Below are 23390 nucleotides of genomic sequence, written 5' to 3'. Positions count from 1 at the left end.
TAAATGAAATTTAAAATAGTGTTTATTTAATCTTTCTCATCCTTTTTTAATTTCTGGTTTTGTGTATGTTTTATAATGTACATAATATATTAGTAGAGTAGTACATGTATATAATTTGTAAATAAATATACTAATAAATACAATATATTAACATACTATATTTATAAATTAATATATAATGAGGGTTCATACTCAAAAGTTTTTTACTGATGGGGTGCACAAACAAAAAAATTTGGAGACTACTGCTCTAGCTTCCTGCTTCCAACCCAAACTCTCAATCATTCCGGTTCCTCCTTGTCCTCTGATTCAAGGCTCATTTATTCACTGAAGTAAGAAAAATGTTCTTTCAGCCATATGGAAGTGATCTGGTCATCACATTACTTTGTTCTTGTTGTTATTATATCCTGCATCACATCATCATGGTTTAGTTTGTCAGATTCACCTCCATAGTCTTTCTTGATGGTTTTCACACGGAAATACTCACTCCAAAATTGTTTTCCTTTAATGCTATAGTTCTTTGAGCTGTGGTCAAGTGCTCTTAAGTGTGTATGGGTGTGCTGGATCCTGCACTTTGGTCACAACAACCCCGTGCAATGCTACAGGCTTGGGGAAGAGTGCCTGGAAAGCTGCCTGGTAAAAAAGGACCTGGGGGTGCTGGTTGACAGCCGGCTGAACATGAGCCGGCAGTGTGCCCAGGTGGCCAAGAAGGCCAACAGCGTCCTGGCCTGTATCAGGAATAGTGTGGTGGCCAATAGGAGTAGGGAAGTGATCGTGCCCCTGTACTCGGCACTGGTGAGGCCACACCTTGAATCCTGTGTTCAGTTTTGGGCCCCTCACTACAAGAAGGATGCTGAGGTGCTGGAGCGTGTCCAGAGAAGGGCAACGAAGCTGGTGAGGGGTCTGGAGCACAAGTCTTATGAGGAGCAGCTGAGGGAACTGGGGTTGTTTAGTCTGGAGAAGAGGAGGCTGAGAGGAGACCTTATCGCTCTCTACAACTACCTGAAAGGGGGTTGTGGCGATGAGGGTGTTGGTCTCTTCTCCCAACTAACCAGTGATAGGACAAGAGGAAATGGCCTCAAGTTGCGCCAGGGGAGGTTTAGATTGGATATTAGGAAAAATTTCTTCACTGAGAGAGTAGTCAGGCATTGGAACAGGCTGCCCAGGGAGGTGGTGGAGTCGCCATCCCTGGAAGTGTTCAAAAAACGTGTGGATGTGGCGCTTCAGGACATGGTTTAGGGGACATGGTGGCGCTGGATTAATGGTTGGACTTGATGTTCTTGAAGGTCCTTTCCAACCTAGTGATTCTGTGATTCTGTGATTCTGTATACTTGTTTCAGACACTTTCTGTAATAGTCAGTTCTGCTACATGTATTCCATTTACCTACTCTCTCCTTCTAACACTATTAAATGTTCCCCTTTTACTATAAAGGCATTTCTTACCTTAGCTGAGGAACCAGTACCTATGCTGTTACTATATGAAGGATATGTTGGTCCAAATTCCCAAATGAGTAGAAACAGAAGTGTAGCATTAATTCCATTTCTGTAAAAAGAAACTGTATCAAAATTGGTGATCTGGGATCATCTGTCGTCCTTGATTGATAATTCTTATATCCATCTGGATATTAATTTTTTAGAGGGATGGAGTTTTTCTGAGTTGTAATTTGCTCTTCATAGGTCTTAAGCTATCCCTTTAAAATTTATTAATATCTATATTTAAGAAAACTCTTACTGAAGAATATGCCAAGGTCTGATCTGTGGGAAGAGTGTACAGGTGGAGTAGTGGTGGTGAGGAATCAGAGAAGCTGCTGATTGGTCACTTTCGTTGTTGTTTGTACACATGGCAGAAGAAATTCCATTAGTCCAGGGAGTCAAATGCCTCATTATAAAAGCACCATTTTGAAATAGGGACAGTCCTCATATGTGTAAAGGATTGAGTCCTATTGATGTAGTAATGCATAAAAACAGTAATCTGGTCATTTTACAACACTAATGTAGGCTGATCCAAGTGCTTAAGTTTCAGTAAACCAACATAATTATATGTATCCTTTCATTTGTCTGTTTGAATTAAGAGGAAAAAATAATTTATTACTAAGAATATAGATGGAACTTGTCTATCAGATTTAAATAAAAATTGTCTTGAATTGATGAAATTAGAATAAAACCGTATTATTCTTTATCAACCCTGTGCATTTTTTTAAATTGCAACACTATAAAGGACTGTAATTTCACAGTTCTGTTCAAGTCCTTCTACAGGCAGGCCTGCCAAGGCAACTTGCAGAACAATATCTACTCATGACCTAGTCCATCAAAATGAGTCTATTTATTCACATTAATAAGTGCTAAGTCTTCATAAAATTAGTCAGTTGTTATAATGGACTCAGTGCAGTCAAGCTGCCAGTGAATTATGTTGCCACTGTTTGAGTGTGTAGAGCTATTTTCTTTCTTTTTTACATCCCCCACGCCCCTATCCCCTGATGGCCAGGGTAGCAGAGCAACAGGCTAGGTTGCAACCTAACCTGGAAAATGACAATGACCCTTTCATAAATGTTAGGCTGAAGAACACAAGTTGATATTGACAGTAGCTTAGTCATGTAGTAATACATAAGTGTTATATAGGTATAAACTGTTCCTGTTGGCTTGATCTTTTTAAACCCAGACTTCATTGTAATAGCAAAGCTACTACATCCATGGCATGTTCATGTGGGCACACACATACACATATATATATATATTCTTTTTCCATTGTGTTGCATTTATAAATCTGAAATCAGTTTTCTAAGACCTGTGGCTTTTTATCTTTTTTGATAGGAAAGAGTGGCCCTGAATGCAAGCACTGCAGGGCTGACCCAGATAAGGAATGTCGCTTTTGCTCCTGTTACTTGTGTGGTGGAAAACAGGATGCTCACATGCAACTCCTTTGTGATGAATGTAATATGGCTTATCATATATACTGCCTGAACCCTCCCTTAAGCAAGATACCAGAAGATGAGGATTGGTAAATATACAAGGATGATTTACTTATGTATATTCCCATTCTACACAAGGTACCTCTTTGTTATTTGCAACTAGAGGAATTACTGAAGAGCTTTTATATTTCTGGTATGTTTTTCATCCTTGCACTGTATGTAAACATATTTACATTTTATGTTAATTTTTTAAAATAAATATAATTCATAAACTATTGGTATTGAGCATTACTGTTCATTACAGAATTTCAGAAATTAGCTTGTTCAGTTCATGACCTCTGTGACATTAACTGATGTTATTATACTTAATTAGCAACACCTACAGTGGTGCTTCCCCAACCTTTTATTTGTTTTATTCGGGCTTCATTGTTGCTTCTCTTTTAATCCTTTTCTTTCCCCTCAGTCTCATCCCCTGTTGCTGCCTCCTTGCCCTTTCCTTATCCTATAGCTGCTTCATTCATTTTTTCTGCTGTGAGAAAACCTTACTCCTCCCCATTTTCAGTAACTCTAGCACCACCAGAAAACTAGTAGGCCTTGGTGGACTTAGCTAACTCCATTCTGAGCTGACTCTGCATGGAGCCAGCATCAGCCCATTGAAGCTTATAATCTTGAGTTCCATGCCACATCTCACCTGTATCAGTTATGTGCAACTCATGCCATTTGTACTTATAACCTGCTTGTAAAATATATTAAATGCTAGTCTTTTATAAGTGACTTATAAATAGAAGTTTAGAATTAAGTTTTCCATTATGAATACATCAATAGATGTCTATGGACATGTTTTAAAGAAAAACTTTGAACTGCACTTTGTGATAGATTTTAGTGGAACCACACTTCAAAAAAATATTTTAGGTACTTTACAAGTTTTAACATTCTATGAAAGTAAATAACTTAGTGTACTATATTACGTCAGCTGAGCTGCCTCATAAGTTTGTTTGTAGTTCAGTGTCTAATCCTCTACCTTTTTTCCCGGGCTAATATATTTCAGTTTCCCCAAATTCCAGTTATATTTATACCTATGTGCAACTTCAATTATGACATTTGGTGAGGGTTTTTTCATTGTGTATATTTGCACACTGAGATGCTTCTGCTGATTTAAAAGGAAATAGACATTTCCTTTTGAATATCCTAAACTGAAAAGAATTTTACTCATATTTGCTCTGTTTGGAGAAACTGCTGAATGTGAACACTATCTAGAAAATATTTTCAATACATATTGCAAATATGTATGAGTTGTTGGGACTAAATATAGCAATTATTGTCTGTGTGCTTCCCATTTCTTGTATATGCAAAATGATTGTGTACACAGGTATATATAATCTTTATTCAGCAGTCTTTGTTGGGCAGCATGTGAATCCCAAATATCCCCAGGTTTTCTACTTTTGTGCACAGAAGACTAATCTGCCCCAACATCCATTCACTTCCTGCTAATTGCTTATGGAAGTGAGCTAAAGATCTTAGTGCTTCCAAATCATGTGTTGGAAAGCGTTCTCTGCTATAGTTTCAGAGTTGGTCACGGTCCTTAAACAGTGTTCTTTTGTGACTGTGCTTGACTTTTGGATATAAAAACTGAGAAGCTTTTTTACTACAGTCATCCAGAATATTAAAGGGAATATTATTCAGGATCTGTCCTCTGACAGTGCATCCATTCTTCTTCAGGTCCCCTTATTTGTAAAAGACTCTATACCAGTACTCCAGCAGCAAAAAGTAATTTTACGTTCCAGTATTAATCACAACAAGGTTACAGAAAAGAAAATACACATGCTCCAAGTTTAATTTAAAAAAAACCCCAACCCTCAAAACATGTCTGAACAGGAAAAAACATAGCCTGAATGTCAATGTCCAGGTAGATTATGCCTAGCAGAAAATTATGGAAAATTTCTTCTTTACCTTTAAATTGAACAGGTATGATTTGGAAATGATTGTTTTAGTCTATATCTTTCAATTTTTAGAATTTTAGAATACTTTTACATTATATCTTGGTTTTGGTGTAATAAGCTGCTTTAAGAGTACCAAGACCCCAAGTGCTAAACTGAATTGTGAATTGCGACTGTGTTGTGCAATAAGTATATGAATTCTAGGTTGCAAATAAAAACATGATTTGAGGTAGCGCCCATCTTCTTAGAGGGTTTAGAGTGTGTACACAGGCAATTCTTGTGAAATATCTGTACACAGTGACTTGTTGCCCTATGGTAACTAGTCTTTCTGTTCATACTCAAAGATAAAAGGTATATAGTAAAAGAAAGGCATTAGTAGTAGTAGTAGTAATCTAAATATATTGTTGTTATTATTATAGATCAGACTTCTTCCACTAGTGACTTTTGGACCAAACTCAGCCCATGGAAGCCAGAAGCAATGGCAGTTGCCTTTGCCTTGGCACTCCTGGAGTGGTAAAAAAGTGCTGTTAGAAGCAATAAAAGGATCTGTGTGCTCCCTTCCTCCCTTTGCCTTAGCCACTGTTTCCTACAATCTCCTATCCTTTTTCAACTGTAATGGCTTTATGGTGGCTGGAATGAGTCCAAATGCCGTATGAGGCAAAGAAATATATAGAAATGGAGTTTAATACTCTTCCCATTTGTTGAGTACTGAGTCACATTCCTGATGCCTTAGGCATGGTGGGGTAGGATAAGGATGCATGTGTACATGCATGCATGTTTTGTGGTACCCTAGGGCTGTTCCACATCCATCTATCTGAAGTGAGATTTGGTGCAGTAAAAGCAGATGATGAGTGGGCAGGATGTGGAAATTAACCATGAGCATTAGTCAGCAGTATACTCTAATCTCATTTCTCCTCTCCCCTATGTGATCCAAACAAACAAGGAAAGGAAGAGAAAATGAGAAGGGAATACAGGAAACATGGGGACCTCTCGTACATCGCATGAGAAGAGAAGAGTGAAATATTTCACCTCTACCAACCTACTTTAAAAAAAAGTCTTGTTTTAGAAGTGGACAGTATTTGTTCTTGTTGAGTTTATCTTTTCAACCTGAGTCCTCAGCTTTTAAAAACTGTTGTATATTTGCTAGCTTCAAAATATTTAGTCAGGATGAACAAATTTGACACTATTTTGCTTAGAAGAAATGTATTGCCATTATTACTAAGTAATAAAGAATTTACCGAAACTTTTATTTTAGGTATTGTCCTTCATGTAAAAATGATTCTAATGAAGTTGTAAAGGCTGGAGAAAAACTCAGACAGAGTAAAAAAAAAGCAAAGATGCCATCTGCCAGTACTGAAAGCCAGAGAGACTGGGGCAAGGTAGAGTGTATTTTAGTTTTAAAATAGCTCATCGTTCATGTATGTGTTACATCTTTAACTACATTTATATATATGCATTAAACAAAATTCAGTACAGTATTGAACAGGCTGTAATGTTGAATCCTGTACACTGTCTACCGAAAGTTAAAACATCTGAAGAATTATTAAGATGACTAGAAGTAAATAGACATGAAAATTAATTAATTAATTAAAACTGCTGTTGACAATTTTTATATTAATATATTTTGAAGTGTTTAATGGTTGGATGTCTTGGTACCTGTATTAGCTTTTATAAAGTATTTTAATTATGATAAAATTCATTCTCTCTGATGTGTTTTTTAGGGCATGGCTTGTGTTGGTCGCACTAAGGAATGCACTATTGTCCCTTCTAATCACTATGGTCCTATACCTGGCGTCCCTGTTGGGACAACCTGGAAATTCAGAGTTCAGGTATGTTTTTAGATTTGTAATTGAAATAAATCTGAATAATAGGTACAGTTTGGGCACAAAACTTATTTTTGGATTGGCAATTCTTAAGAATAAATATAGAGAGTGTATTTTAATTCTAATATTCAAGATACTGCCAACTATAGTGGAATTCGAAGTATACTCATTTGAAAATACAACTTAATTGCAATTGTAAAAATAGTGCTTACTATTTTTAAAGGGGAGCCTGCTATAATTAGGATGGACTTATATCTCATGTGTTAAACTCTGAACTGAAATAATTAGAGGAAGTTGAATATTTTCTGAAGTCTAGTGCTATGGAACGTGAACAGATCCATTCCGCTTATGGATATAGATTATAGAATTCAGAAAACATTTGACTGTATCCAGTGGTGTCTCTAACGCTTATTAGCTGGTCAGGATCCCCACTGAGGGCTACTGTGCAGTTGCAATATAGTTCCTGTTTCAGTGCATGCTTCTTTTCCAATGTGTTGTGGTGCCAGGCTTGGTGCTAGTGTGCATGCTATCCATACTTAGCACAGGAAAGAAATAAGATTTTGCTGAGGGTTCTAAAGCTCCGGTGGGGGTGGAACCCACTGTCCCCAAGATAAGAGCCACCTCTGATTGTATTACTCTAAATTGATTACCTGTTCCTTTTGGGTCATACACAACTGGCATCAGCACTTTCCTTTAGGCTGATGAATGTTTTAAACTAATACAAGCCAGTATTGACTACTAAAAGTAGTCGTCCACCCAGCCATGTCCACTTCTTGCACTGTCTCTTCCGTTTTCTGTCACAAATGTATCTCAGGCCATACAATAAACTATATTGGAAAGTAATCTGGCAGAAAAACAATCCTTTGTGGGGGAGGGTAATTTTCCCAATCCATTTCACTTTGTGGTTATACAAATATTGTGTCAGCACAAAGGGGACACGAATGAGCAGTGTGGAGTAGAAGAACATATTTCAGGAGTATTCCCACCATAGCTAGAGGAATAGACAGAGACTTTTTCTTCCCCTTGGGGAAGAGGGATGTGGCAAGAACCAAAAGCCTCTTCTAATGTGTTTTCTGAAGTCTTCATCCCAGCCATTGCCTCCAAAGAGAGTACTTATAAAAACCCTGTATTTCTTATGGAAAATGGGTGTCCAAATAATTTTGGGATTGGTATGACATGCAAGTCTTCAGGTGTAAATGGTCAACAGCAAAGGTTTTACCCCTTAGCAACAGTTTTCAGTTTCTCCCCTTAATAGAATTCACAGTGAAACAGCTGAATACTAAACAAGTTCCTTGAATCTTGTCTTACTTTGATGCTAACGTGAGCACTACCATCAATACAGATATTGATTGTTTGAGAAAAATAATTACTATTTTTATGCTTTTTGTGATATTTTGATTTATTCCTACCATATTTGAAGAACTTTTCTGTGAAGCAAACTAAAATAAATACTTCAAAACGTATTTATATCCTGAAAAAGTACTTCTGTAATCATTAATCTTTACATTAGTTTCCAGGTAAATTATATTCTCTTAGGGGAAGTTTTAAAAATCAGTTCTGCAAACTCAAGATCTCTGAATCAAATTTTATTGTTACTGGATCAGTCAGTATCAGCAGGAATAAAAATTAGGATTTCATCTTTTTAAGTATTCCATTGGTGGAATAGATCAAATAGATCCCAGAAGTGCTGATTGCAAACAGGAATATAAGTAAAGAGATTTGTTTTTCTCAGAAAATTAAGCAGATAAGACTTATAATATAGGGTGTAGATATTAGAAGAGTTATCATTTGTTTTTATAAAAACTTTTTTTTATAAAAACTTAAAATTTTTTATAAAAATTTTTATAAAATTACTTAATAATGGCTATATAATAACTATATACTTTTTTAAAAGATCAACATTTTTTTCCACATAAAAAGTTACACTTTTATTTCTGATTCAACTGTTCTTTTGTATGAAAATGGGGTTTTAGCAGATTTATGAGAATTTAGAAGGAAAATGCTGTAAATGCTGTCTCATGGTTTTCTTCCTTTTTTCATGCAAAAAGCTTCTTAAAAATATTTAAATGTGATGTATTATATCCTGTAGTCGTGTAGTTTGAAGGCTTACAACTCTCTTTTTCCTAGAAGGAAATTGACTTAGAACAGCATCCAAAGGGCAGAAATCTAAATTTTAAGTCAAATTCTGGATACCTCATGAAAATGAAAGAAGGGAGAGAGGAATGAATGAAATGATATTTAATAGAATGGGAGAGAACAGAGTGGTAGTGAGACCTGTGCTGTTCAACCTGTTCATAAATGGTCTGGAAAAGTTGACAAATAACTGACAGTTAAGTGACAATGCTAAGTTGTCATGGATAGTAAAGATGAGGGGGGAAAAAATCATTACTTTTCATAGCTAATAAAGGGCTTTCAGCTAATTATTATCATTTAGGAAAGAGAACTTGTAATAGATAATTTTTTAAATATGCCATCTTGGTGCTCAGTAGTGGTCAGAAATGTAAATCAAGTGTTAGGAATTATTAAGAAAGGAAGAGGAAAAGCAATATAATTATGAAGAACAAGGATGGTTAAAGGATTTCGTGCAAAAACTGTATGAAAGATGGCATGCTACAGAGGTCTATTAAAATTGAAGAAGGTGAATAGGGAACAACTGTATGTTCTTTTTTGATGCAAAAGGAGAGGGCATCAAATGAAATGATCAGGTGTGAGATTAAGAATGAATGGAAGCAGTACTAATTCATGGAATATGCAGAAATACCATGAACTCTTTCCTGTAGGATATTGTGAAAGCTAAGAATGTGCAAGAGTCCAGAACTCTAGTAGATAAATTAATAGCCATTGGTTGACTTTTCTTCCATGAAATGCAAAGATTATGCCTTTGGCTCAGGAAATCTAAGCCACACATAGCTGGAAACTGAGAAGATTTATATGTAAATATCATTGTGCACCTGCATAGTCAGTTTTCACACTGACCAGCTATCTGGTTTTATTTGTTGTCAGAGACAGGATATTTGGCTAGCTGGAACTCTGGTTTGATGCAGTTTGATGACTGTTATATTCTTATGACAATAGCAAAGCAATGCAAAATCTTATTAAATTGCATAAAAGTGTGTGCGTGTGGAAAGTACAGGAGTTGAGAACTGGAAAAAGAGAAAATGTTCAGAGATGAAGGAATGCTGTAAATGTGATTGCATTTTCCTGAGTTGGTTAACTTTTAACAATACTTGACATAATTTTCACAAAAAAATTTTTACTTGCTATGATCTTTCTTGCATAATTATTTACACAAATTTAAAATGCTACTGAATTAGAAAGATAATCTGTATCTTCTTTGTGTTGGTCTAAGCAACCATGAATCTGGTCTTAAATGTTGCTTATGGCAAGAATCGTGAAAATTTTTCCTAAGGGACAAAGTGTACCTGTTCATCTTTCTATCAGCACTGTTCTATATTGTCCTTTCTTTTCATTGGATGTCCTTTCTTTTGTGGTGGTTTTTTTTTCCTTAAAAACCCTAAAAAATACATAAATTTATTTCCTTTAATGGTAATCATGTTACACAAACATGCTTATGGAAATAATTTTTAAACAGAAAAATTATTGCAGAAGGCCAGTGGTTTCAAAAAGTTATTTTAAAATTTGTTCTTCTTTAATACTCAAGGTGAGTGAAGCAGGTGTTCACAGACCCCATGTTGGTGGAATTCATGGACGCAGTAACGATGGAGCTTATTCACTTGTACTAGCTGGAGGATTTGAAGATGAAGTGGTATGTCAGTTAGTCAAACCACTAACATGTTATTTTAAAGTTTATAAAGATGAAAAGTGGTGTCTGTTGCTGATCCTAAAATTAGTACTTATGAAAATATGAGTATGCAAAATTACTGCTACCCAATATCTAATTTGCTATGTGTTACTATTTTTAGAATATTTTTTTAATAAATTTTTCTTAAAGAATATTCTTAGCCTCATTAATTACATCTGAATTTTAGAATGTTCATGGAAGTCAAGATTCAATGTGCTTATATAGTCTGAATTTATTTTAATTTAAAATCTTATATTTTACAAGTCACAGAATAACAGAATCATTGAGGTTGGAAGAGACCTTTTGAGAGGGTCTAGTCCAACATCCCTGCTCAAGCAGAGTCAACTAGAGCAGGACTGTGTCCAGTCAGCCTTTGAATATATCAATGTATAGACACTCCACAGTCTCCCTGGGTAGCCTATTCCAGTTTTCAACCACCCACACAGTAAAAAGTGTTTCCTTATGTTCACACAGAACCGCCTGTGTTTCAGTTTGTGCCCATGGCCTCTTGTCCTGTCACTGGGCACCACTGAAAAGAGCCTGACTCCATCCTCTTTGCACCCTCCCTTCAGATACTTGTACACATTGACGAGATCCCCCTGAGCCTTCTCTACTCTATGCTAAACAGTCCCAGCTCTCTCAGCTTTTCCTCATATGTGAGGTGCTCCAGTCCCTTAATCATCTTAGTGGCCCTTCGTTGGACTCACAGAATCACAGAAACATTAAGGTTGGAAAAGACCTTTAAGATCATCAAGTCCAACCAGCAAACCAACACCAGCATGCCCACTAAACCATATCTTGAAGTGCCATGTACACATGTTTTTTGAACACTTCCAGTGATGGTCACTCCACCACCTGCCTTGGGCAGCCTGTTCCAATGTTTGATCACCCTCTCAGTAAAGAAATTTTTCCTAAGATCCAGTCTAAACCTCCCCTGGCACAACTTGAGGCCATTTCCTCTCTTCCAACTGCTAGTTACCTGGGAGAAGAGACCAACATCCACCTCACCACAACCCCCTTTCAGGTAGTTGTAGAGAGCGATGAGGTGTCCTCTCAGCCTCCTCTTCTCAAGACTAGAAAACCCCAGTTCCCTCAGTCTCTCCTTATAAGACTTGTTCTCCAGACCCCTTACCAGCTTTGTTGCCCTTCTCTGGACACGCTCCAGCAACTCAATGTCCTTCTTGTAGTGAGGGGCCCAAAACTGAACACAGGATTCAAGTTGCGGCCTCACCAGTGCCGAGTACAGGGGCATGATCACTTCCCTACTCCTGCTGGCCATGCTATTTCTGATACAAGCCAGGATGCTGCTGGCCGCCTTCGCCACGTGGGCACACTGCTGGCTCATGTTCAGCTGGCTGTCAACCAGCACCCCCAGGTCCTTTTCCGCCAGGCAGCTTTACAGCCACTCCTCCCCAAGCCTGTAGCGTTGCATGGGGTTGTTGTGACCAAAATGCAGGACTCGCTACTTGGCCTTATTAAACCTCATACAGTTGGCCTCAGTCCATTGATCCAGCCTGTCCAGATCCCTCTGCAGAGTCTTCCTGCCCTCGAGCAGATCAACACTCCCACCCAACTTGGTGTCATCTGCAAACTTACTGAGGGAGCACTCGATCCCCTCATCCAGTTCATTGATAAAGTTATTAAACAAGACCGGGCCCAAAACTGAGCCATGGGGAACATCGCTTGTGACCGGCCGCCAGCTGGATTTAGCTCCATTCACCACTACTCTCTGGGCTTGGCCATCGAGCCAGTTCTTTACCCAGTGAAGAATGCACCTGTCTAAGCCATGAGTCGCCAGTTTCTCCAGGCGAATGCTGTGGGAGACACTGTCAAAGGCTTTACTTAAGTCCAGGTAGACAACATCCACAGCCTTTCCCTCATCCACTAGGTGGGTCACCTGGTCATAGAAGGAGATCAGGCTGGTCAAGCAGGACCTGCCCTTCATGAACCCATGCTGGCTGGGCCTGATCACCTGGTTGTCCTGCACATGCCCAGTGAGTGCCCTCAAGATGAACCTCTCCATAATTTTCCCTGGTACCAAGGTCAGGCTGACAGGCCTGTAGTTCCCCAGATCCTCCTTCCGGCACTTCTTGTAGATGGGTGTCACATTGGCAAGCCTCCAGTCATCTGGGACGTCCCCTGTTAACCAGGACTGCTGATAAATGATGGAGAGTGGCTTGGCAAGCTCCTCCGCCAGCTCTCTCAGTACTCTCGGGTGGATCCCATATAGGCCCCATAGACTTGTGGGTATCCGGGTGGCATAGCAGGTCCTTAACTGTTTCCTCTTGGATTATAGGGAGTTTATTCTGCTCTCCATCCCTGTCTTCCAGCTCAGGGGGCTGAATACCCTGCGGATACCTGGACTGGCTATTAAAGACTGAGGCAAAGAAGGCATTAAGTACCTCAGCCTTGTCCTCATCCTTGGTGACAATGTTCCCCCCCACATCCAATAAGGGATGGAGATTCTCCTTGGCTCTCTTTTTGTTGTTAATGTATTTGTAAAAACATTTTTTGTTATCCTTTACGACTGTGGCCAGACTGAGTTCTAGCTGGGCTTTTGTATCTGCTTGACCTAAGGAGATGCCTGTACTCTTCTTGAATTGCCTGCCCCTTCTTCCAAAGGTGATAAACTCTCCTTTTTTCCCTGAGTTCCAGCAAAAGCTCCCTGTTCAGACAAGCTGGTCATCTTCCCTGACAGCTCGTCTTATGGCACATAGGGACTGCCTGCTACTGCACCTTCACGACTTCCTTCTTGAAGACTGTCCAGCCTTCCTGGACCCTTTTGCCCTTCAGGACTGTCTCCCAAGGGACTCTCTTGACCAGTGACCTGGAAAGGCTGAAGTCTGCCCTCCAGAAGTCCATGGTAGTGGTTTTGCTGACCCCCCTCCTAAACACTCCAAGAATCGAGAATTCTATCATTTCGTGGTCGCTAAGCCCAAGACGGCCTCCGACCGCCACATCTCCTACCAGCAGGTCAAGCAAGGCACCTCCCCTGGTAGACTCGACTCCCTCCAATATGTCCATGTCTGTCTTGTACTGGGGAGCCTTGAACTGGACACAGGGCTCCAGGTGTGGCCTCATCAGTGCTGGGTAGAGGAGAAGGATCACCTTCCTCCATCTGCAAGCAACACTATGCAGCCCAGGATATTGTCAGCCACCTTTGCCACAAGGGCACACTGCTGGCTCATGTTCAACCTGGTGTCTACCAAGACTCCAAGGGCCTTTCCTGCCAAGCTGCTTTCCACATGGTGGGCCCCCAGCGTGTACTGGTGTCCGGGGTTATTTTGCTCCAGGTGCAAGACTTGACATTTCCTTTTGTTGAACTGCATGAGGTTCCTCTCAGCCCATTTCTCAAGTCTATTGAGATTCCTCAGAATGACAGCACAACCCTCCAATATATCAAGTGATTTACAAGTGATATACTTCAAGTTCTGTCCTGGTTATTGCTTTTACTGTTCTCATGTTAAACAGATAGGTGCCTCCTCTTTTGGAGTCATTATAACTCTAAAGTTAAATGCATCGCATTTTCATTTTAGTGAGATCAGGACAAAAAAATGCCTGTGACAAGGACATACAAGACAGACATAATGGAGCAAGTCCAGTGGAGGTCACCAAGCTGATCAGGGGGTTGGAACACATGACATACATGGAGAGAACTGGGTCTCAGTTCTGAAGCTGTCTTCAGCTACGTAATGGGAACATGTAGCGAAAACAGAGCCAGACTCTTAGAGGTGCACAGTGGAAAGATGAGAGGCAATGGAGACAAGTTGGAACATGGGATATTCCAGTTAGGTATGAGGAAAAGAAAATCCTCATACAGATAATCAAACACTGGAACAGGGGCCCAAAGAAGTTATGGGATCTCCAACCCTGGAGATATCCAAACCTTGACTGGAAAAAGCCCTGAGCAACCTGCACTAACTGGATCTGTTTTGAGTGAGGGTTGGACTTAGAGACCTTGAGAGGTCCCTTCCAACCTAAATCATTTGATAACTCTATGAAATAAATACATTTTGGAGAACATTTTACTATATATTTATAATCTCTTTCAACCTTTTATACTCACTGCCAACATGCTACCTCTTTAATGTTGTCTTTTTGGCTCTGAATGAACCGTTTACCATTGGGGTAAGAGTAGTTTCAAAAATATATTGCAGGAAATAGAATTCACTGTTTGACTTTCAGGTTTTGTCTTTTTTATGATTCACATTTGGAAGCTCATGAACCTGCAAACATAGACTTGTGAGGGACTTTGCTCACCTGAGGGTTTGGAATGCTTGGTAATACATTGCCTCAGTACAGGATTGGGCCTCAAAATTGAAAAGGAACAAGGTTGTGCTTTGTAAAAATGAATATTAGGCCAAATAAAATTTAGCTTCGTATGTAAAATATTCTTACATGCATCAAAATTTTTATATGTTAATATCTAATATCTAATGTTTAACCTAGGATTTTAGTGACAACTGCTTGAATTGCTTCCATCACCTGATTTAAAATGCATTGACTATAGTTCTTAGATTTAGTGTTGGTTTTGTTAAAGCTGCAAATCTTCTGGTGGTCCTGTTGTTGATACTTAATAACTATAATGGGCATATTAGCTGAGAAAAAGCAAGAATTATTTTGTGAATTTGAAAGTAAGAATTTTTTTCAGAATGGATTAACAGTTGTAACCCAGATATTAGTTATTTTGAGCTACTGTGAAAGATATGATCACAAACTGCATGGTTAAATGTTTTTGAAGCATTTATTCATCAAAATTCATGGCTGAAGATATTTTACTTTTTCCTTGAGTTGAAAAATTGATATTCTGGTTGTTGTCACTGTTTTTGAGTTGGGGTCAAAAACTATGTTTACTTTCTTTGTGTATAAACTTTGAGATCCATACTTCTGCTGGATTGAGGTAGTGTTATTAAGATGTTAATTTTAATTCAGTGCTGTTCAGATTGACAAAGTTTGTTTCTTCACTAAGTGGCTTTTGCATATAGAATCATGTGGTGCCTTGTAACATTGAGGTTTAGAATGTCTTGGAGAATAGTATCTGCTGTGATCGCTCACATACTCTTGCAGAAGATTCTGAGGGTATATAAATATATATATCTATTTTATAGGGTAGTTCTAGTAACTCAAATGTGACTCCAAGCTAATATACTTGTTGCTTAGATTCTTTGTTTAATCCAGGTTAATCAAATCTAGTGCCTAGAATGTGGCATTAATAAACTGCTTTATGAAATAATCTACTGTCCATTTTGGATAGTCTGTGTATCCACATCAATCTTGTGTTTGGGTAATCAGTTCCAAGGTGTCAGTATGGTTGTGTTCTACTTCCTTGAAATTGTACAGTTACAGCATTAATTAATATTTAGATCTCTAGATTTGTCTGGAGCTTATGATGAAGATCCAAAACCTTTGAACCATTGCTTAATGGTCCACTGTGGACCTCCATGGGCTGCAGGGGGACAGCCTGCCTCACCATGGTCTTCACCATGGGCTGCAGGGGAATCTCTGGTCTGGCGCCTGGATCACCTCCTTTCCCTCCTTCTTCACTGACCTTGGTGTCTGCATAGTTGTTTCTCTCACGTATTCTCACTCTCTCCGGCTGCAAATGCTGCCTGACGGGTTTTTTCCCCTTCTTAAATATGTTATCACAGAGGCACTGCCACTCTTGCTGATTGACTTGGCCTTTGCCAGAAGCAGGTACGTCTTGGTGCCAGCTGGCACTGGCTCTATCAGACACAGGGGAAGCTTCTAGCAACTTCTTGCAGAAGCCATCCCTGCAACCCGCACCGCTACCAAAGTCTTGCCACGCAAACCCAATACAAGACGATAGGTTTAGACTAGATATAAGGAAGAAATTTTTCACACTGAGGGTGGTGAAACACTGGCACAGGTTGCCCAGAGAGGTGGTAGGTGCCCCATCCCTGGAAACGTTCAAGGTCAGGTTGGACGGGGCTCTGAGCAACCTGATCTAGTTGAAGATGTCCCTGCTCATTGCAGGGGGGTTGGACTAGATGACCTTTAAATGTCCCTTCCAACCCAAAGTATTCTATGATTCTATGATTCAACTTGTATATCCTATTTGACCTTTTATCAGAGGTTCAATGTCCTTTCCATTTCCCCCCCTCCTCCAAATCATCACCCCTGTTCTTCTTTAATATGATGAGGGCTCTGTTTATGTTGCTCATCAGTACTGTTTTCTTCCTATTCCAGCAACTGTATTGTCTTTCCCCACAATTACTTTTGTCTGATACTGTGGCAAGGAAAGTCCTTTTGAGAAGATGAGCAGGAATGAGGTAAAGGGTACTGTTATAGAGAAAAGTGCTAAGACATGCCATCCTCTGGTAAACTGATCTGTAACAATCATCACAGAATCATAGAATCATAGAATCATTTAGGGTGGATAAGGACCCTTAAGATCATCGAGTCCAACCGTTAAGCTAATACTACCAAGTCCACCACTAAACCATGTCCCTAAGCACCACGTCTACACATCTTTTAAATACCTTCAGGGATGGTGACTCAAGCACTTCCCCGGGCAGCCTGTTCCAATGCTTGACAACCCTTTCGGTGAAGACATTTTTCCTAATATCCAGTCTAAACCTCCCCTGGTGCAACTTGAGGCCATTTCCTCTCTTCCTATTGCTAGTTACTTGGGAGAAGAGACCAACACCCACCTTGCTACAACCTCCTTTCAGGTAGTTGTAGAGAGCGATAAGGTCTCCCCCGAGCTTCCTTTTCTCCAGACTAAGCAACTCCAGTTCCCTCAGCCACTCCTCAGAAGACTTATGCTCTAGACCCTTCACCAGCTTAGTTGCCCTTCTTTGGATGTGCTCTGGCAACTCAATGTCCTTCTTGTAGTGAGGGGCCCAAAACTGAACACAGTATTTGAGGTGCAGCCTCACCAGTGCCGAGAACAGGGGGATGATCACTTCCTTAGTCCTGCTGGCCGCATTATTTCTGATACAAGCGAGGATGCTGTTGGCCTTCTTGGCCACCTGGGCACACTGCTGGCTCATGTTCAGCCAGCTGTTGACCAATACCCCCAGGCCCAGGTCCTTTTCTACCAGGCAGCTCTCCAGCCACTCTTCCCCAACCTATCATGTTGCATGGGGTTGTTATGACCCAAGTGCAGGACCTGGCACTTAGCCTTGTTGCATCTCATACAATTGGCCTCAGCCCATTAATACAGCCTGTCCAGATCCCTCTGTAGAGCCTTTCTACCCTCAGGCAGATGAACACTCCCACCCAACTTGGTGTTGTCTGCAAACTTACTGAGGGTGCGCTCAAACCCCTTGTCCAGATCGTTGATAAAGATATTGATCAGAACTGACCCCAATACTGAGCCCTGGGGAAGACCACTTGGGACCGACCACCAACTGGATTTAACTCCATTCACCACAACTCTTTGGGCCTGGCTATCCATCAAGTGTTTTACTCAGCAAACAGTACACCATCCAAGCCATGAGCAGCCAGCTTCTCCAGGAGAATGCTGTGGGATACCATGTCAAAGGCTTTACTAAAGTCCAGGTAAACCACATCCACAGCCTTTCCATCATCCACTAAGTGGGTCACTGTCACAGAGGGAGATCAGGTTAGTCAAGTGGGACCTGTCTTTCATAAAGCCATGCTGACTGGGCCTGATTGCTTGGTTGTCCTGTACGTGCCGTGTGATGGCACTCAAGATGATCTGCTCCATAACCTTCTCCAGCACTGAGGTCAGGCTGACAGGCCTGTAGTTCCCTGGATCCTCCTTCTGGCCCTTATTGTAAATGGACATCACATTTGCTAACCTCCAATCAACTGGGATCTCCCTGGCTAGCCAGCGCTGCTGATGAATGATGGAAAGTGGCTTGGTGAGCACTTCTGCCAGGTCCCTCAGTACCCTTGGGTGGATCCCATCTGGCCCCAAAGACTTGTGTGTGTCTAAGAGATGTAGCAGGTTGCTAAGCATTTCCCCTTGGATTATGGGGGCTTCATTCTGCTCCTCGTCCCCATATTCGAGCTCAGGGGGCTGGGTACCCCAAGAACAACTGGTCTTACTATCAAAGACTGAGGCAAAGACATTAAGTACCTCTGCTTTTTCCTCATCCTTTGTCACTGTGTTTCCCCCCCACATCCAATAAATGATGGAGATTCTCTTTAGCCCTCCTTTTGTTGCTAATGTATTTATAGAACATTTTTAATTGTCTTTTACATCCGTAGACATATTAAGTTCTAGTAGGGCTTTGGCCCTTCTAATTTTCTCCCTGCATAGCCCTACGACATCCTTGTATTCCTCCTGAGTTGCCTGCCCCTTCTTCCAAAGGTCTTTTTTTCCCAGAGTTCCACCCAAAGCTCTCTGTTCAGCCAGGCCGGTCTTCCTCCCTGCTGGCTCATCTTTCAGCACATATGTATGGTCTGCTCCTGCACCTTTAAGATTTCCTTCTTGAAGAATGTCCAGACTTCCTGGACTCCTTTGCCCTTCAAGACTGCCTCCCAAGGGATTCTCTCAACCAGTCTCCTAAACAGGCCAAAGTCTGCCCTCCAGAAGTCCAAGGTAGCAGTTCTGCTGACCCCCCTCCTTACTTCTCCAAGAATCGAAAACTCTATCATTTCATGATTGCTATGTCCAAGACAGCCTCCAACTGTCACATCACCCACAAAGTCCTTCTTTGTTCGCAAACAACAGGTCCAGTGAGGCGCCTTCCCAAGTTGGCTCACTCACCAGTTGTGTCAGGAAGTTATCTTCCACACACTCCAGGAACCTCCTAGACTGTTTCCTCTCTGCTGCATTGTATTTCCAGCAGACATCTGGTAAGTTGAAGGCCCCCACAAGAACAAGGGCTAGCATTTGTGAGACTTTTCCCAGTTGCTTATAGAATATTTCACTTGTATTTTCATCCTGGTTGGGTGGTCTATAACAGACTCCCACCATGATATCTACCTTGTTGGCCTTCCCCCTGATTCTTACTCATAAACACTCGACCCTATCGTCACCATCATTAAGCTCTAGACAATCAAAACACTCCCTAACATACAGGGCTACCCCACCGCCTCTCCTTCCTTGCCTATCCCTTCGGAAGAGCTTATAGCTATGCATTGCAGCACTCCAGTTGTGTGAGTCATCCCACCACATTTCTGTGATGGCAACTATATCATAGTTTTCCTGCTGCACAATGGCTTCCAGCTCCTCCTGTTTGCTGCCCATGCTGCATGCATTGGTGTAGATGTACTTCCGTTGTGCTATTGATCCCATCACCTTTTTGAGTGGAGAAGCCCTAATTCCCATGTGACCATTCTCAGGCACTTCCATGGTTTCTAACAGATCAATAACCCTTGCGTCTTTGCTGCTTCATGGATCTCCATCCCCTACCCTCATTGGATTGGCTAATGTGCAAGTGCTTAAAGCTGTAATTCTGATAAAAAGATAGAGTTCCATTTTTTCCTCACTTTCCTTCTGGAGTTCCAGTTTGCCCCAAATCTATAGCATTTTGCCCATTCACGTGTAGAACACTGAAAGGGTATTGGACAAATAAGTATGTATGCCTAGACCTTACAACTATCATCTCTTTTTTTAAGCCCAGTGGCTAAAATATAGCTTTGACTAAAGAATATCTTCCAGAGTCATCTAATTTTATTTTCAAGGCCTCAAAAGTTTGAGAATTCCCTGTTTCCCATAGAAATTGGTTATAGTGGTTAATTATAGATATAGTAAATATGTGCCTTTCATTTGAATTTGTTTGAATTAAGCCTCTATCCGTTTCTTCTTATGTTTTTTTGTTAGACAAAAAATATTTTTGTATTCAATATTCGTGAAGGTACCTTCATGAAGGTACTTGTACATAATCTTTTTTGCTAAACTAAACAGACTATATCCTTTGTCTCTTCTGAGTTTCTCCAGTCTTGTTCATTTCTTTGCTTTTTTCCCTCCAGGTTTTTTAACATCCTTTTAAATATGCTATTCCAATACTTGTTTCAACAGTGCTGTAAAAGAGGTAAAAACACCTCCCAGTTTCTGATTACTATCACTTCCTTAAATATTCTATTTTCGGTATTTTTTCCAACCCAAATTTTTTACCTTCTAGTGTTTTTGTTTTGTTATATCTAAACAAAAAGGAAAGAGAAAGACTCTAGTAGTTCTGTTGCTGAATTTATTAAGATTTTTCTACACAGTTTAAAGTAAACAGCATTTCTGGAATTACTTTATGGCCCTATACAACCAACATTTCTCTGTCATGACACTTCTCTTGTTCTGTTATTGCCAGTCATAAAATATGTAATAATCTTGCAGTGGGTTGTGATTGGTTCCATGCTGATGTCAAACATTTAATAGTGGTGTCGTGGTTTAGCCCCAGCCAGCAACTAAGCACCACGCAGCCGCTCACTCACTCCCCCTCCCGCAGTGGGACGGGAGAGAGAATTAGAAAAAAAAACCCTCGTGGGTTGAGATAAACACAGTTTAATAGGACAGAAAGAGAGAAGGGAACAACAATGATAATACCAACAAAGGAATGTACAAGAACAAGTGATGCCCAATACAGCAATTGCTCACCACCCAGTGATCGACAGCCCGTCCCCGAGCAGCGATTTCCGCCCCCCGGCCAACTCCAGTTTATGTACTGGGCATGACGTCGCATGGTAGGGAATATCTCTTTGGCCAGTCTGGGTCAGCTGTCCTGGCTTTGTCCCCTCCCAGCTCCCCGTGCACCCCCAGCCTCCTTGCTAGCAGGCCAGCACAAGAAGCTGGACTGTCCTTGACTGCTTAGCAACAACCCAAAACATCAGCACATTATCAACAGTTTCTCATCCCAAATCCAAAACACAGTCTCACACTAGCTTCTGTGAAGAAAACCAGCTCTATCCTGGCTGAAACCAGGACAAGTGGTTAGAAATTGACTGAATTTTACTACTGCATACCAGTATGTTTAGGTTTTTTGCTCTGAAACTTTGTATGAAAATTACTAATTTACTAAGCATTCATTTTATATCAGTGCTTCATGCTTTGCCAAAGATTTGCATTTTAAAAGAGAGACATTATAAATATATTTGTGTCTTTTCTAAAATACTTAGATTTCTTATGAATATTGTGAATTTGTGACAAGTTAAAGAAAAAATAATAGTGGCTTCAGTTAAATGCTATGTATATATTTTAAAGTTTTTTTAAAGGAACATTTAATCAACCTTCATTCAATTTCACATAATTCATCATTAGTAAATATAGACTACTACAGAATTATGTCAGTTCATAAAACTTGCATCTGAATGAGCCTTCTAATCTCTTAGCAGTTCAAAACAACTGAAATCGAGGTGGGGGCAAGCTATGCAAATGCAGGATTTTTTTTCCTGAATTTTTTTACTTGATAGTAAATTAGTATAGTGTTATTGAAGCAAAGTACTCATCTTGTACTTAAGTACAAAGTGCTTTTGGTGCTCAGTCCCATGAAGAAGCACCAGTGAGGCCTCTGAGTGATGTATTACATATTTTCCAAATGGGATTTTCTTGTAAACTGTGAAGTTAGAGAATGAGTAAACACTAGCTAGAATGCATTCCCTCTATCAGAAATATTTGTGACTAAAAGTAATGCTTGAAGAGATCAAAGAAATTTTTAGGGCAGGTGTGTTTTTTATAATCACTTTCTGATTAATATGCTGCATCTGAACCAGTAGCTTCTTGCTGTCATGGTTACTCTGAAAGGAGAATGATGTTAAAACTGAGCACATGTTTTTCTTTGCCTCAGGCAATTGTTCTTGTTTGAGTAAATAGAACCAATGAAGGAGCAGGTTTTCAGTTCAGATGCTTTCATACGGAATGCTAAAATGGAGGATAATCTTCTTACACAGGACCGAGGAGATGAATTCACTTATACTGGGAGTGGAGGTAGAGATCTTTCTGGAAATAAAAGAATTGGAGAACATTCATTTGATCAAACATTAACACACATGAACAGGTAAGTTTTTCAGACTAAATTTAAAAAATTTCCAGACCAAAGAGTTGAGTTTTATTCCTTTAATTTAAAAATTATTTTTGCAAAATTTGTTCACTCTTATACATCTTCTGCTATTGTAAACAGTGGTGCCTCTTGCTGTTTAGAGGCATTTTGTCAAATATGGCATTATGCTGATTTAAAGAATTATTTGTAACTGATTAAAATATATTGCTGTATTATAGGTTCAGCTGGCAACTATGTATCTAGTTGAAATTGTCCAACACTTCTGTGGTGGGTTGACCCTGGCTGGACGCCAGGTGCCCACCAAAGCCACACAATCACTCCCCTTCTCAGCTGAACAGAGGAGAGAAAGTATAACAAGAAGCTTGTGGGTCGAGATAAGGACAGGGAGAGATTACTCACCAATTACCATCACGGGCAAAACAGACTCGACTTGGGGAAAAATTAATTTAATTTGCTACCAATCAAACCAGAGTAGGATAATCAGAAATAAAACCAAATCTTAAAACACCTTCCCCCCACCCTTCCCTTCTTCCCAGGCTCAACTTCACTCCGGATTTTCTCTACCTCCTCCCCCCAAGCGGCGCAGGAGGATGGGGAATGGGGGTCGCTGTCAGTTCATCACAAGTTGTCTCTGCCACTCCTTCCTCCCCAGGGGGAGGACTCCTCACACTTCCCCTGCTCCAGCATGGGGCCCCTCTGACAGGAGACAGTTCTCCACGAACTTCTCCAATGTGAGTCCTTCCCACAGGCTGCAGTTCTTCATGAACTGCTCCAGCCTGGGTCACTTCCATAGGGTGCAGTCCTTCAGGAACAGACTGCTCCAGTGTGGGTCCCCCGTGGGGTCACAAGTCCTGCCAGAAAACATGCTCCAACATGGGCTCCTCTCTCTACGGGTCCACAGGTTCTGCCAACAAATCTGCTCCAGTGCGGGCTTCCCACGGGGTCACAGCCTCCTGCGGGCGCATCCACCTGCTCCAGCGTGGGGTACTCCACGG

The 23390-nt window shown here is 40.4% G+C and overlaps 1 protein-coding gene across 1 annotated transcript in view; it reads left to right on the top strand.

Moving 5' to 3' along the window:
• LOC309415180 (E3 ubiquitin-protein ligase UHRF2-like) overlaps nt 1-23390 on the top strand; it is a gene marked incomplete at both ends in the record, with an annotated part of 157369 nt that overhangs the window by 120742 nt on the left and 13237 nt on the right. The window contains 5 exons of the mRNA XM_082012621.1: nt 2809-2995; nt 6099-6222; nt 6565-6672; nt 10328-10432; nt 22286-22392. Of these exons, the coding sequence (XP_081868747.1) occupies nt 2809-2995; nt 6099-6222; nt 6565-6672; nt 10328-10432; nt 22286-22392 (631 nt within the window). The remainder of the gene's footprint in view (nt 1-2808; nt 2996-6098; nt 6223-6564; nt 6673-10327; nt 10433-22285; nt 22393-23390) is intronic.

The sequence above is a fragment of the Phaethon aethereus genome (assembly GCF_964289735.1).
Source record: "Phaethon aethereus genome assembly, chromosome: W".
NCBI classification, from domain to species: Eukaryota; Metazoa; Chordata; class Aves; order Phaethontiformes; family Phaethontidae; genus Phaethon; species Phaethon aethereus.
This window is presented reverse-complemented; position numbering and strand designations above follow the sequence as displayed.